At 30.6% G+C, this 14,217-nt stretch overlaps 1 protein-coding gene across 1 annotated transcript in view; it reads left to right on the forward strand.

Annotated features, from left to right (window-relative positions):
• The window catches only part of LOC129227448 (beta-alanine transporter-like), a 140,549-nt gene that overhangs the window by 102,959 nt on the left and 23,373 nt on the right, over nt 1-14,217 (forward strand). The window contains exon 5 of the mRNA XM_054862012.1: nt 12,695-12,821. Within this exon, the coding sequence (XP_054717987.1) occupies nt 12,695-12,821 (127 nt within the window). The remainder of the gene's footprint in view (nt 1-12,694; nt 12,822-14,217) is intronic.

A 14,217-nucleotide genomic window follows, 5' to 3' on the forward strand; every position in this document is an offset into this window, starting at 1 on the left:
GAAAATTGGACAGAAAACTTCTTTTCTGACTGTCGTTTTAATTTTCTATCTGACATTGACGTTCATGTGGTCGGTTCATACAGTCGTCTCTTTTTGCCAAACAGTTTTGTAGACGGTATCCTCAGCAACATCAAATTAAAATTTAATTAAATCAATGTTGTTATTAATTTTCTTAAATAGTACAAATAGTACTGCATTCCCTCAGGCCACTAATTCATACTGCTCATACGTAATTCAGCAAATCTTCGTCCAATTTCTTGGTAAGAGTTTGTCCATATATAAATGATGTTTCACTTTTTTTCAACATTTTTGACCCCCTTTGTTACAAAGTACTTTTCATAAGCTACGTTTCATAAACATATTCTTATTGGAAATTGCTTGATATCATACATCGTTTTACTTTTCCCTCATGTCAGAAAGTCACAATTTCTCCGAACCTCTCACCCTCCCCCTGAAAGAATGACATCATTTTTGCTGTAGTAATCCACAAATACTTCTTCATTATCAATCAGGATTATCGAATTCATTGAGGAAAGAGGAATTGCATGATCCTTTTGAGTCAGTTTGAAATTTGTGAATGGCAAGTGTTCCGTTTTTTGCCACGAAGGTGCTTGTTTGAAATTCCATAACTTTTGACTGGCTAAATAAAATATAACAAAATTGCATATCAAATTAAAGGAAATTTAAAGTTCTACAACTTTGTTACTAACAATTTTTATGAGTACTCATCCTGGGAGGCACTAGGAGCAAATGTTTGACAAAACGAGGGAATTTCTCAGAAAATCATCGATTTTTCGTAACATATGCCCGGAAAATTGTAGGAAATTTGACAAATATGTGTTGAATAAGTTCTGTAGAAACTTTATTTAGCTTGAATTTTTATTTTGAACGTATTTTTTACACCGTTTCCAACATATATTTAAAAAAAAAAATTACTTCCCCTTCCCTCCCACCTTTACCTCACCCCCAGGGGTGAGGTAAAGGTTTTAGTATGTTTACTTACTAACTACCCCTAAAAATATTCTGAAGTCAAAAATTATCGCATATTCCATGCACGCTACAATGTGCACATTGACTGGACTAAATTAGTTAAGCTTACCCGCTTTGTTCTCACTGGTAGGGCTAAGCAGGTTTTTCAAATGTTTGTAATGTTTGATAATAAATAAATATTGAATTTGAAATAATACAAAAATCATTTTTTATTTTGAAGTTCAAGAACCCTGAAAAAATCCAAAAACTACAATTTAAGCTTGTAATTCACAAATTCACAAATATATTTTCCAAATTTCCAAGCTCTTGAAAATAAAATTTTCTCCTTCAAGTGCTGTTCATTCGTTTTAGAAACGAATCATGTAATTTTAAGTCCCCAATGTAGCTTCATGTCCCTAAAAATGCGGGGGTCCTAAGCTATTGCTTCCTTTGCTTAGAGGTACACCCAACACTGCATACCCCCATCTGAATTCAACATTACACACGTGTATTTTCTACAGTATTTTCTTTACTCGTACATTTGTTTAATGAATACTTACTTGATTGAGGAAAATCACCAGTTGTAACATTTTTTTCCTATTAATTTGTGCGTATATTCAATTCACCATCTGCACCCTATCCATGTCAAGTATGTAAGTACAGTTGACTCGCCCTACAACGCAATTCGACTTACACGAAATGGCTATAACGCGAATTTTTCTCGAGTAATGAATTTTAGAGCTAACGCTAATTCTTCGCCCACAACATATGAATTTTTACCACAATAGTTTCGACCGAAAGCAAAAGATCAGTTTATCATTCTTTCTTCATGTAGACGAGGTATCTGATGCGCATTGCGCATGCGTTGTTAAGGGAGGACTGATAAGATCGCGCAGCATAAATCATTTTTACTGTATAAATTTAAATACTGTATTTCATGTACAGTACTATTATTCGGCAGCATTTAATTATTACTACATACATACTCAATGTACCGTACTGTTTTGTGCATCGTAACAATATTTTATGTAGAAAATACCAGCTTTTTAAAAAAATACTGTAAAAATTATTTTCTTAATGTAATAAATGGTTTCAAGCAGTTTGAGAGGTGTTTACAAATGCATAAAATAATTATGTATGTTCATAAAAAATTCGTATAGATACCTTTTTCCACTACGCGAAATTTCGACTTACGCGAGTGGTCTTGGAACGCATCCCTCGCATAAGTTGAGACTTGACTGTATTTGGATGAAACTGGTTTGTCTGGTGTTGAAACACATTTTTGACACATATAACAGACTGTAAGGAAGACTTCGTGTAACGACGAAGCATAGTACAGCAATATATATACAGTGGAGGAATCGCTTGTTCATGTATTTGCTGTTGTTAGTTTAACTATAACACTCAACTAAAAAAAGGAACACTTAACTAGAAAAAAAAAGGATATCTTGTAAATAATAAATGTGTTTCAGTTCTTTCAGACATTGAAACCCGTGTAAATCAGGACGCTTTAATTCCTTTACATTTGAATCATTTACAACTGAAAAAATGCACTTGTGCAATCCATTAGGTTTGAATCTGCACATTAGAACTACGAATTACATTTTTTTTTTAATTTTAAATATTAATTCTTTTGCTTTTTTTAATAGCTTCATATTTATTAAAGATAAATTTTGGGAAAAAAATATTTTTTTTTTTTAACTTCGCGAGTTATTTATACACTCATTTTCATATTTACCTATTTTTTTTCATCTTATTTTTAAAAACTTAAGCAGTTCAAGTTTAAAAAAGCGAATATCTGATTATTATTCTCGTCTTTCGAAATAATTTGTGACCTGAAAATTTCTCAAATAAGATACAATTTGCAAAAATATTATTTTCTTCTAAAAATTAAAACACATTATTTTGAAAAACATTGCAGTAATCTTTACCTTTTTAAAGTAATATTTCCATTGTCTAAAGCGTAATGAATTTTAATGTTTATTCATGTTTTCCTTTACTTAACGTTCTGAGTATTTTGACTTTCTCCTGAGTCCTCAGCTTTCAATTCAAAAGAAATTACTGCCAACCTGCAAATTTAAAACACAGAAAACACCATAGAATTTTCAGGAAAAAATAAATTATTCTTTCTCGGAGAAATCTGAGGGAATAGAATGTTATTATGTTGAAGTAATTTTGAAAAATTTATACAAAATAGTACGATACTTATTTTAGCAATGCAAATATATGTAAATATTGTCTTGACACTCATAAATATGATTATTAAACAACGTTCGAGGGAATACTTTTTAAAGCAAAGTGGAATTTTCCCTTCATTACGCTAAATATAGAATCTACATTCCCATCAGATACATAGAAAATCTGAAGTATACGAGGAATTTAATAATATAATTTCCTCCTTAGAGATTAAATACCAAACATTTTACGTTTTAAAACTCTCACGAATAAATTGCTAAAGGTATTAATTTCAGTTCGCTATGTTTGCATCAAAAAACACCACTTTGTGTTTTTGCATAAAAACAGTAATGCAAATTACCTGTAACGTGTTTACGTAAAAATATTCAGTAAGGTCAACAAAAGATATTTTAACGCATGAACCGGTGAAGAGTTTTTGCTTTATCTTAAAGTAAAACCTTGCACATCTTAGTCATGCATATAAAGTATTTCTTGAAAAAAATTAACATTACTCTTCCATTCATACTTATCTTGCTTACAAAAGAAAAGTTAGATATTTTTATGTACATAATTACTTTGAAATTAATTTCCTAATTATAATCAACGCCCCCTTAATACTAAATGCCTAACGCATTTGCCTCAATCTTTCAACTGGCCTCAAACTTTCTACCTGGCGGCAGTACAAAGATGGCGTTGCTATAGCGATGAAACCAAACTATTGGCTGGTTAATTTCAAAATTTAAATCGTTAAATTAACCAATTGTGATCCCCGCTATTAATTTCTAATGCCTTCCGGTAGGTGGCAGTGGCAAGTGCACCAATGTTTCCTTATTCTGGTTCTCGGGATCACATTTGCTCTCTGTTAAAAGCGAGAAAGCGACAAGCATTTATTATTAAGAAGGCGTTGTCATAATGAGACATTATCTCTAACTTGTTTAAAAAGAAAAAATAGGTAATCTTCTTTTAGCTATCTTATTTGAGATAACTATAGTAATACTGAGATATAGTAATACTGAGAAACTTTCTTGCCTATATATATATATATATATATATATATATATATATATATATATATGATAAAAAAATAATGCACACAAAAAAAATAATGCCACAAAAAAATAATGCAAAATAAGCTGCTAAGCTGCATAAAGAGTGATCCTGCTTCAGTTAACTAATTTTTTTATTAACTATTCTAATCCTAAATATTTAATCTGAAGTTTGTTTTTTTTTTTTTGTAGTTTTTAGTTCTATGTTTTTCACTCCGTACATTTTTGCTTCAATAATAGGAAAGATTGCTTAAATGTAATTGCAATTGATGAATTTCCATAGTTGAAGTCATAGCTGACCTCTTTACAGCCTGAAAATATTTCCTGTGTGATTCAAAATACCTTTTAAAAGAACGGCATGCTAAACAATCATTGCCAAAGTCTTTCTTCATCATAGGAAAAGTTTCCACTTTGTACATGCCAAATTTCATGCAAATCATAATCACAACCTTTCGCTCAATCGAACGTGACTTGACGGTTGGCAAAATCAAGTTTTACAAAAATGTCTGTCGTCACTCCACGGATGGTCGGAAATAGCCATATATTAGTTTTGGAAGAAGCTGTTTTGAAAACTTTTAAGATATTTCAATGGTTGGATCAAAAAATGTCTTCTAGTTGACTCTTTTGACTCTTTGACACAACTTTCTGAAGAGATCATATAAAATCAAAAACTATCACATTAACTAGCTTTTCAAGTAGCTTAACTTTTGAAACTAAAAATATTTCTGGCATATGTTCTTATATATATGCTATTGCATGTTGTTCGCTTAGATATGAAGCAATTTTAATACATTAGTAACCTTATAATTGTGCTTCTTGTAAAACGCATGGATTTAGGGGTGGCAAAACTAGAATGGTGCTAATTTTAAGACTATGAAAAAAAAAGTTTTCTGATAATATTTCCTGTAACTCAATAAACAACAGACACTATATGAATAGCAATGAGTGCGTAAATATTACACCCACGTCACAGGAAATCACACCACATCAACATATTTCTTCTTCTAAACTACTCCTTTGTATCAAAGTGCTCTCAGTGTTCATGTTCCGCCATCCATATGGAATTCCAAAAGAAATAAACCAAGCACTGTGTATATGCGTGTTATTTTTGAATAAAATATCCTCTTTTTAGCACCAAAGAAAGAAGATGAGGTATCCCATCCGTGCTATTGATTTTTGCATTAAATGGCTTTTGACTCGACACAGCTAGCATACATCATTAACTTCTGAAAAATCTGAAACGCTGCTCGTGCATTGCTTCTTGAATAACTTCAGCATCGAATTGCACGTTTCCTGCCGATACTTTTTCTCCATCGGATTACAATTTGTTCCCTATTTGAACACAAAATGACATTGGTTACTCTCCCGTAGTAATCAGATAAGCATATGTTTAATATCAAAATGGATTTGATTTGTGTTTTCCATTAAAACGGAATAAAATAAAGGGCGTTTCTCCTTTGGTTTCTTTTGCCCCGTTTAGGGTTTCAAAAAATTTAATGTTATTTCGTATTACACATTCTCTTCACTTTTTTAAACTATGTGCACCCAAACTTTATTAAAACTAACTCAAAACGACCTTTATAATAAATTCGTCTTAACAGTAGCTCGTCTTATTCAAAATTAAAAAGAAAAATGGTTGGTGTAAAAACAGTAGAACGGGGATCGAAGATGTAGTTCGTTTTAGCAGCAATTCATTTTAAGTGTGTTGGAACTGACGAAATTCCGCTGTATTACTTTTGTTTTGATCAAGGACAATAGTAAATTTTGAAAAAAAAACTAAATAAAACGCGTTTAAATTGTTCAGTAGTTTGTAGGAACGCTGTTTTAAAAAATCTGAAAATTTGCTGTCAAAGCACAGGCCCTTAAGTTTATAGTACTTTTTGCTGTGAAATAGTATTTTGTTGTTAAATTCTGCGGAAGAAAAAACGAGAACGCTGTTGCGAGCTGTAAAAAGAATGTGATGCATGCAATGGAGTTTGAATCTGCTATCCAATTTTTCGCAAAAAAAGTTGTATTAGTTCTTATCTTTAATTTTCATCATTGAGAAAGTGGTAATGACGAATTATATACTTCGCACTAAAAGTTACGTGGTGTACCAATTGGCGCAGTAAGTATTGGCGCTATTGTAAGTATTGGCGCTTACTTTTCCCGGTAGAATTAATTATTTTGTTTCTGTACTGTATACACTTTATTTTGCAGTCATATAGTTGCCATAAAAGTTTCCTAAACTATTATCAGTATAGTAGGGAAGTCAAGAAATGAAAAGCAAGAATCGTACAGAAACATTGATTGGATCCAAACGAAAATGTTGACGCGTTACATTCACTCAAGAATATAAGCTGACGAATGCGTAAAATATTCTTAAACCTAATTCCTGCGTAAAATATTCCTGCTATGCTGATCTTTATGCATTCGATTTGAATTCTACTTCAGTATTTAAAGTAGTTTTAACGCCTGCGTAATTTTAAACAAACAGTCGAAAAGAAACTCCATTCCATTTCTGGAGCCAGACTAGCTGTTTTGAACACTAAATCCTCATTTTTGTCCAAATACGTGACCCTCAAGGTCATGGCGTTTGGTAGTTAGCATTTAATGTTTCAACATTTGAATCAAATATTTTAAAATAAAGAAATTCAAATAATTCCTTTTCTTATAATAAAAGTTACGATACTAATTTGCAGAACAACGTTAAATTCTTTCTCGCTACCGAAATACCGAGTTAAAGCCCCGGATTTCACCACATCTTCAATTGATTATTGAAATTTTTCTCTCATTTCTTCTTGATTTTGACATTTTAAGAGACAAAACCATGTGTGTGTACTTTACTATAAATCATTGCTGCACAATCACTTATTTTCATGATCTTAACATTCGAGATAAGACTTAATTAATAATCTAGCAGTATGGTTGCTGATCAAGAACAGAAAAATCATTTTAACCAAAATGGCGGATGTGTCATCTCCTTAGTTATTATGCTTGCCAATGGAGAATTGTTCACAAACAACTATTTTCCATGAAACAAAAGTTGTTAGTTTTAACAACGCGTCTACTTCGTCGTTCCTACATTTAGAGATTTTGAACCCTCAATCAACAGTTGTCATTTTGACAGGTGGTCATAACTTAAACGTGTTAATTGTGTTGCTCAAAAGCATTGAAAGCTATAAAGCCAATGGTTTTAAGTGTTAACGCCTCTAATTTTTACAACTATAGCATTTAGAGGTCCAGATTAGAAACTTTTATAACAAATATTAACTAAGATATGACGCTCGAATTTTGGTATTCAGCCGAATCACTTAGAAGCGTTCACTGTAGACTATGGGATAAGTTAATTTGCGCAATTAAAGTAGGTGCAGTGATTTTCCGGTTAGGCGAACTATTAGGGATGGCCAATAAAAAAAAAACGAGCGAAATATATTTTTCAAAATATGATAGTTTTTATTTTTCGATAAATGATTTCGATTTTGTGAAAGATGCAAATTGAAAACGTTTTTCGCCCCTCCCCCCTCCCCCCGGTAACGTAAGTCTTGGTATTTTGTAACTGAAACTATCCTACATAAAGAGCAAAACTCAATGGAAAGCAATTTTTAAGGCATAGCGTAGAAGTAGTTTTATTCTAAAAAACAGGTTTGGTTGTTTGAAACAGAAGGTTTAGCGTGTACACTTTTTCTTTTTCAGACACTTAAGGCACCTTTAATAATTTCCATAAAAATATTATTATTATTTTTTATTATATTTTTTCAAAACTAAAATATAGATCACTGCGTTAATTATTTTTAATACACTAATACTGATTAAATGGTTATTTGGAATCATTTTCTAAGGGATATCCAAGTCATGCAGTAAAGGTAAACATGTTGAATCAAGTTCAGAACATCGCTACTTTTATGTTACTTACAATATTTACAGGTAAAAATAAATTCGCTTAATGTGAAAAACATTGAAAACATTTTGATGCATAATTTTCAGTGTTATTAAAGAGAAAGAAGTTTCTTTATTCTAGATTACAATGTAAATATTTTGATGCCACTTTCACACGCAATATGCACAATAAATCAACATTTTCCATAATCATTTAAATACACACTGTTATGAGGTCTTAAAAAGTTCAAATGCTTTGGAAAAATCCAAAAGGAAAATGTTAACTTCTAAACTAATGATCCCTCACATAAACTATATAAATAACGCTATAAAACTTTTTGAATAACTGGAGCGATTCAACGTTTTTCGATTTTATGCATATGTTTTTGAATGTGCTATGGCATACTTTTTTTTTTTTTTTGGATTGGTTTAAAGTTTTTGGAAAATTAATAATAATTTGGAAATTCAATAATTTCATACCATGTAGCTTCGATAAAAAAAAAACGCTTTCGAAATTATTATTTTTACTATTATGACTACAAAAGGAGAAGTTTGTAGACTCGGGTTGCCATTGTTTCCTGCAGCCAAAAGAACTTCTTTTAGTCACTGAAATTGATATAATAAGCAAAAATAATAATAATAACAATAACATGCAGCCAGAAAAAACTTAATTTTTCCCCAACAGTTATTTTATATTTAATTATTTTTATGTCCGATTAGGGAAATAAGGCGATTTCTTTATAAATTCAAAAGTGATGTACTTTGGCGCACTACTTCATTGTCGCGCTAAATGTTTACGCATTGTTGAAAAAAAGGTTGCCATTAAACAGTAATACTAATAGCAGTCATAACGAGAATTTTGAATGAATGCTTTTCTGAAGCAACTATGAAATTTATTATTATCATTGCGCTAGGTACCTTCATCTTTATATAATGCCAAAATATTGTGCTTTGAGTTAAGCGTCAGTGAATGACACTTCATCACTTGTTATGTCACGCGCAGAAATATAAAAAAAAATTAAATATGCTCACCGATTAATATATATATATATATATATATATATATATATATATATATATTTAATATTAAAATGTGTTACATTATTTAGAAAAATTGATAACTCCTGTGGTTTTAAGCATGCTTTTCAAAAAAAAAAATGCTTTTAAAATTTCGGAAATAACCCAATTAGTTTTAAAAAACTACAAAAACATTTACACGATTTATTTTTCTTCTGTAGTAAAGTCAAACGTTCGTAAATGACGTTTCGGTTGACTTGAAGATGCAAAATATATTAAGGCAATTCACTCGTGATGATTAACCTTTATCATTTCTTTTTATCTCCACCAGTTTCCATACTTTAGCATAAAACCTTAAGTTTAAAGCAATATAATTACTCTAAAGATTATATGAAAATACGTTAAGTTATTCAATTATTTCATAAGGGAAAAAATTGCTGTTAAACTCAAAAGCCTATCTTTGCGCCTGCCACCTATATGTAAGATTTTAAAAAATAAAGCAGTGAGTGCTAGAGTAGTAAGTGAAAATGAAAATTGCATGCGTTTTTATTTTGCTCCATTTTAGGATACATAGAACAACGCTGAGTCAAATACTAATGCTGTTAAAAAACAGTCGAACACTTTTTACTAATGAATGAGGAAAACGACAACAATGTTTATAAAGTACAAATAAAGTAATAAAATAGATAGTGTAAAAATAAATGTGCTGAGTTTTGAACTCTATTTTATTACTTTAATTGTACTTTATACACGTTGTTATCGTTTTACTCAAAAACTAATGCTGTCTGAAATAAGTGCGAGAAATATCAGTCTAATGTGATTGTTTTACTTTGAAGAAGTGAAAATGGAAAATAGTAAAAATAACAGCATTTAAATTATGTATGTGCTTATAAATTTCAAATAATAATGTTGTAGAATGTAAATAAAGAATGATACTATCTTTTACTGTAGATTTTTGACATTTCGGTTTTTGACAAACATGAATATCAGAAGTCCTTACCAGGAAACATCACGATCAAGGAAATTCAAAAAAATTCCAAATTGGTGGCATTCGAAAGAGCATTGGAAAACATGTTTATGGCACTGAAACTACGTGCCCTCGTGACCACGTTATCGAAATATGAGGTCTTAAAAATTGCCGAAATTTTTTAGTAAAGTCGCCAAATTTAGCGAGTTTTGTTCAGAAATGGAAGGTACGACGCGAATTCAACATCTGTCTGTGACAAGACATTTCACTTCCATATTTGGTCTGCTGCCATTACTGCGACCGATCTGTCATAGGGTTCGAGCACAAAATCTCGTTTAAAATTCCACAGATGTAATGATATTTTAGCATCCAATACAACGTATTAACGAATACATTTGAATATACCGTTCAAAGTTTAAACTTTTTTGTTATTCTTAAGACTGTCTGTTAAAAACTGATGTTTAAAACTTTTATGCTTCTGCGGGTGAAATATTTCCACTGAAAGAGTTTATTCGATGATGAAACTGTTTTGAAAAAAATACGATAGCCGTAGAGAGACGGTAAACACACTTTAAAGTCTTTTTTTTTTTTTTTTTTTTTGAAAAGTCGTAAATCTGAAGTCTTCAACAGTATCTAAATACGAAAAAAAATGACATTTTTAAAGATTTCAAATCATGTTCTCAAATTTAAAAAAAAAAAAAAAAAAAAAAAAAAAAAAACGATTTTTGTCAGTTATTTCCAGTGTGTTTTTCGTTATGTGTATCGTTTTCAAGTTATGTGTAAGCCCTTTAACAAGTCAAATAAAAAAAAAACTGTATTAATTTTTATTTTGCTCGTATTTGAATTCCCTTTTAACGTGAAACATAATTGGTAAAAGTGACTTCAGTATTTTTAAAAATGATTAAATAACATGCAATATGATGTGTATTTACGTTATAGTGATTTTCAGTTGCAGTGACAGACTTTTTCGAACTACAGGGGTTGTTGTAATGAACGTCGAGGATAAAATTTTTGATAAGAATCTGTTATGAAGTAATTTCCGACATCGTTAGTTTTGCTGTGCAAATTTTTGACATTTATTATCCGTTGTTTTCTTTTTTTTAATTATTTTTTTTTCGATTTTATATTAACAATTAAACATTTTCGCTAGCAGTGGTCAGACAATAAAACTTCATGAATGATAATAACTTTTGAAAAAATAAATAAGAGCTGGGATACTACAATCCATGATCATTTTCTTTCAACATCAAAAACTATCCATTTTATTTTCAATATATAAGCTTTAATAAGCATGTTTTTTTTACTTATTCATATAAATTCTCGTACATAATTATTAATTACTTACAAGACATTTCATAACAAGAGTACAAACTTAAATTAGTTAAGTAAAACACACTTGAAATGCACTTAAATTCTGAAATGCATTATTATCACGATTACAAAGTTAAATCCTACGTTCAATTTCGTTATAAAGTTTTAGCTCCTCTGGATAAAGCTCTCTAATTTCCATTTCACAGGCTTCATAGTTACTTTTTAATTTTACACACACAAGTAAATTGTTAATTCGAAACATCGTTTACTCGCTTTGCTGATGACCAGAAATGGCAATGAGTCTTGCTAGACGCAGGCGATGAAATCACGTGGTATTTTCCATTTCTTGCCAAGTCTTTAAATTTGGCGAATTTTCGCAAGATTTCGACAGACTTTGACCCCCCATATCTCAAAAACAAAAGGACGAGGGCACACAATATTTGGGTCAAAATTTTTTCTAAAGATACTCTTTCAAATGCGACCATTTTTAACTTTTTTCATGATTACTGAACTCGTGATGTTTCCTGGTTAGTAACAAAATAAACATTTTTTTTTGTTGCTTTTTTCTTAAAAACAGGTTTTTATTGTAATATCGGTTCATGAAAACTTGTCCCTTTGTTTCCGACTGCATATAATGATCATAGTCAGAAAATATGCTTCAAATGCTTTTTAAAGATATATAATGATATACTTTAATTTCTTTTAAAGTATATATTATCTCCATACGATAATGTAGTCAAAGTCAAGTTAACATTCAAATTGATTTTCTCTCAAAACAGGATATTAATAAATTTTTCATCTACTGTCACTCCCTTCTTTACAGAGAATTGCTAAAGATTAATTTAGACAACAGACTTCAAAAACTAATACATTTCACTGTAAGTTCAATTTGAAATATTACTTTATTGTGCAAATATGCGTAGTTAACAGGCGTTCCACTTAACAATCGAGCGAACATTAATATTAAGTAAAAGCACTTAATATTTATTTCTATATTTTTTTTCTGGTGTCTTTCTCGATTTAAATTTATTTCTCAACCGGCCGGGAGTAAGACAGAAATACATGAAATACACCGCCAGCTCAGTCATTCTATCCGAGGGCTGCAGTTTCGTGCTTATTAGCACTCATCAGCCCGGCATAGGAACTGACTGAACTGGAGGTAGAAAACCTCTTAAGGAAGTCAAGAGTGCCAAACAAACTGGTAGCTAATATAGAATTGGCAATGACCAGACGAGTGACCGAAGCAGTGGTTCGGTTCACTCTTCCACTATTGCTAACATTTATTATTGTTATATTATTTGTATGTATGTAATGTTGTGGAGTGTAGCGCAATAATTCAACAGTTGGTTAGGGTGCTTCCAGAGTCTCCGCAGTGGCTATTGGCAAGAGGAAGATTTGAAGAAACGATACGACTTATCCGCACCATAGCCTCCACCAATGGCAGAGAGCTTACACCGGACTTCATAGTCGCCACAAAAGTAAGTGCACCAAACTTGTTTCAGATTCATAACGTAGTTTAAAAGATGATTTTTTTTTGTTTCTAATTTGACAGAATCGGTGAGTTAACTGCTTTTTTAATTCGCTATTGGTCAAAGCGGAAAAGTCTTCAGCATAAAAACGTGAACTTCGAGCGATTTTTCTCGGAATTTTGAGAGCCGCCACCCGTCAAAATAATTTTAAATTTTCTCCGTTAAAATACCTATTTCATTTTTGAACTGGATTTTGACAGATATAATCGAAAAAAAAACAATTAAGAACTCTTCAAAGACAACATTAACATTCAGGCTTAATGAGGTATCTAAGAAAATAATTACAAATTTCAAAAAATGGAATAACAATAAGGATTTTTTTTTCCCATCAACATATCTTACATAACTTCTCTGATCTAAGTTTCAAGATCAAAAAATTAAAAAGAGCATCCAAATCAAAACGTGAAAGCAAATGTTTCATGTTTTGTATACATGCTAAACAGATACATGTTTATGCACGTTTAGGTACGATACATATTTCGAAATGGTTATCACAACATTGAAAACCATTTTAAGTCGTTAATGAAATGAAGAGGGCTCTACCTAAAAGGTTAATAAAAAAAAAGTTTTTTCTTTGTTTGCAAATACGCAAAGTAATGCACTTCTTTGTAAGAAAGAAAAGAAGTCTTGAAGGGAGTGTTTCCTCTTAATAGTAACAAACACTTTAATCTGTAGATAAATACAATAAGCAGTATTTCACATTGTTGAAAAATTTTCAGAAAAAAATACGAAAATATCTAAATCTATGTTTTACGAAGATAAATCATTCATGCGGGAACTTAGAATATGACTATAAATTTCAAATTGGTTTAACCCTCCCCCCCCCAAAAAAAAAAAGTAAACCATTGTTCATTTTTATATATTACCGTTATTCATTATTGTTTTATTCCTCGCTTGTCTTGTTTTTTTTCTCATCTTTTGTCTAATAAAAATGCTTCTCGAAGAATTAAACTAGTTCTTTGTTTTTCGTAATTAAATATGCTCGGACATATTGTTTTGTCTTGCGTGTTGTTCAAACTTGTCCTCACACAATGCTATTTCCATTCTCATTGTCATGTTTTATCAGTGAAAAGGCCATTATTTTAGCTTAACAAATTCCTTTATATCAAGTTTGTCATTGTTTTTTTAAGATAATTAGCTTAAAACAGTTTTTATATATGGAAAAAAGTAATATATTTTCTAAAACTTCAATCTTTACACTATGAAAATATCGTATTTATTATAAAACAGTATAAATACAAGAAATTAATTATGTTCAAGATATAATTACCAATAATTATAATATTTAACACACAAAAGATATCGATCACACCTTTACATTGTTGTCTGTATTTATAACTAATAT

The sequence above is a fragment of the Uloborus diversus genome, chromosome 1 (assembly GCF_026930045.1).
Source record: "Uloborus diversus isolate 005 chromosome 1, Udiv.v.3.1, whole genome shotgun sequence".
In the NCBI taxonomy this organism is placed as follows: Eukaryota; Metazoa; Arthropoda; class Arachnida; order Araneae; family Uloboridae; genus Uloborus; species Uloborus diversus.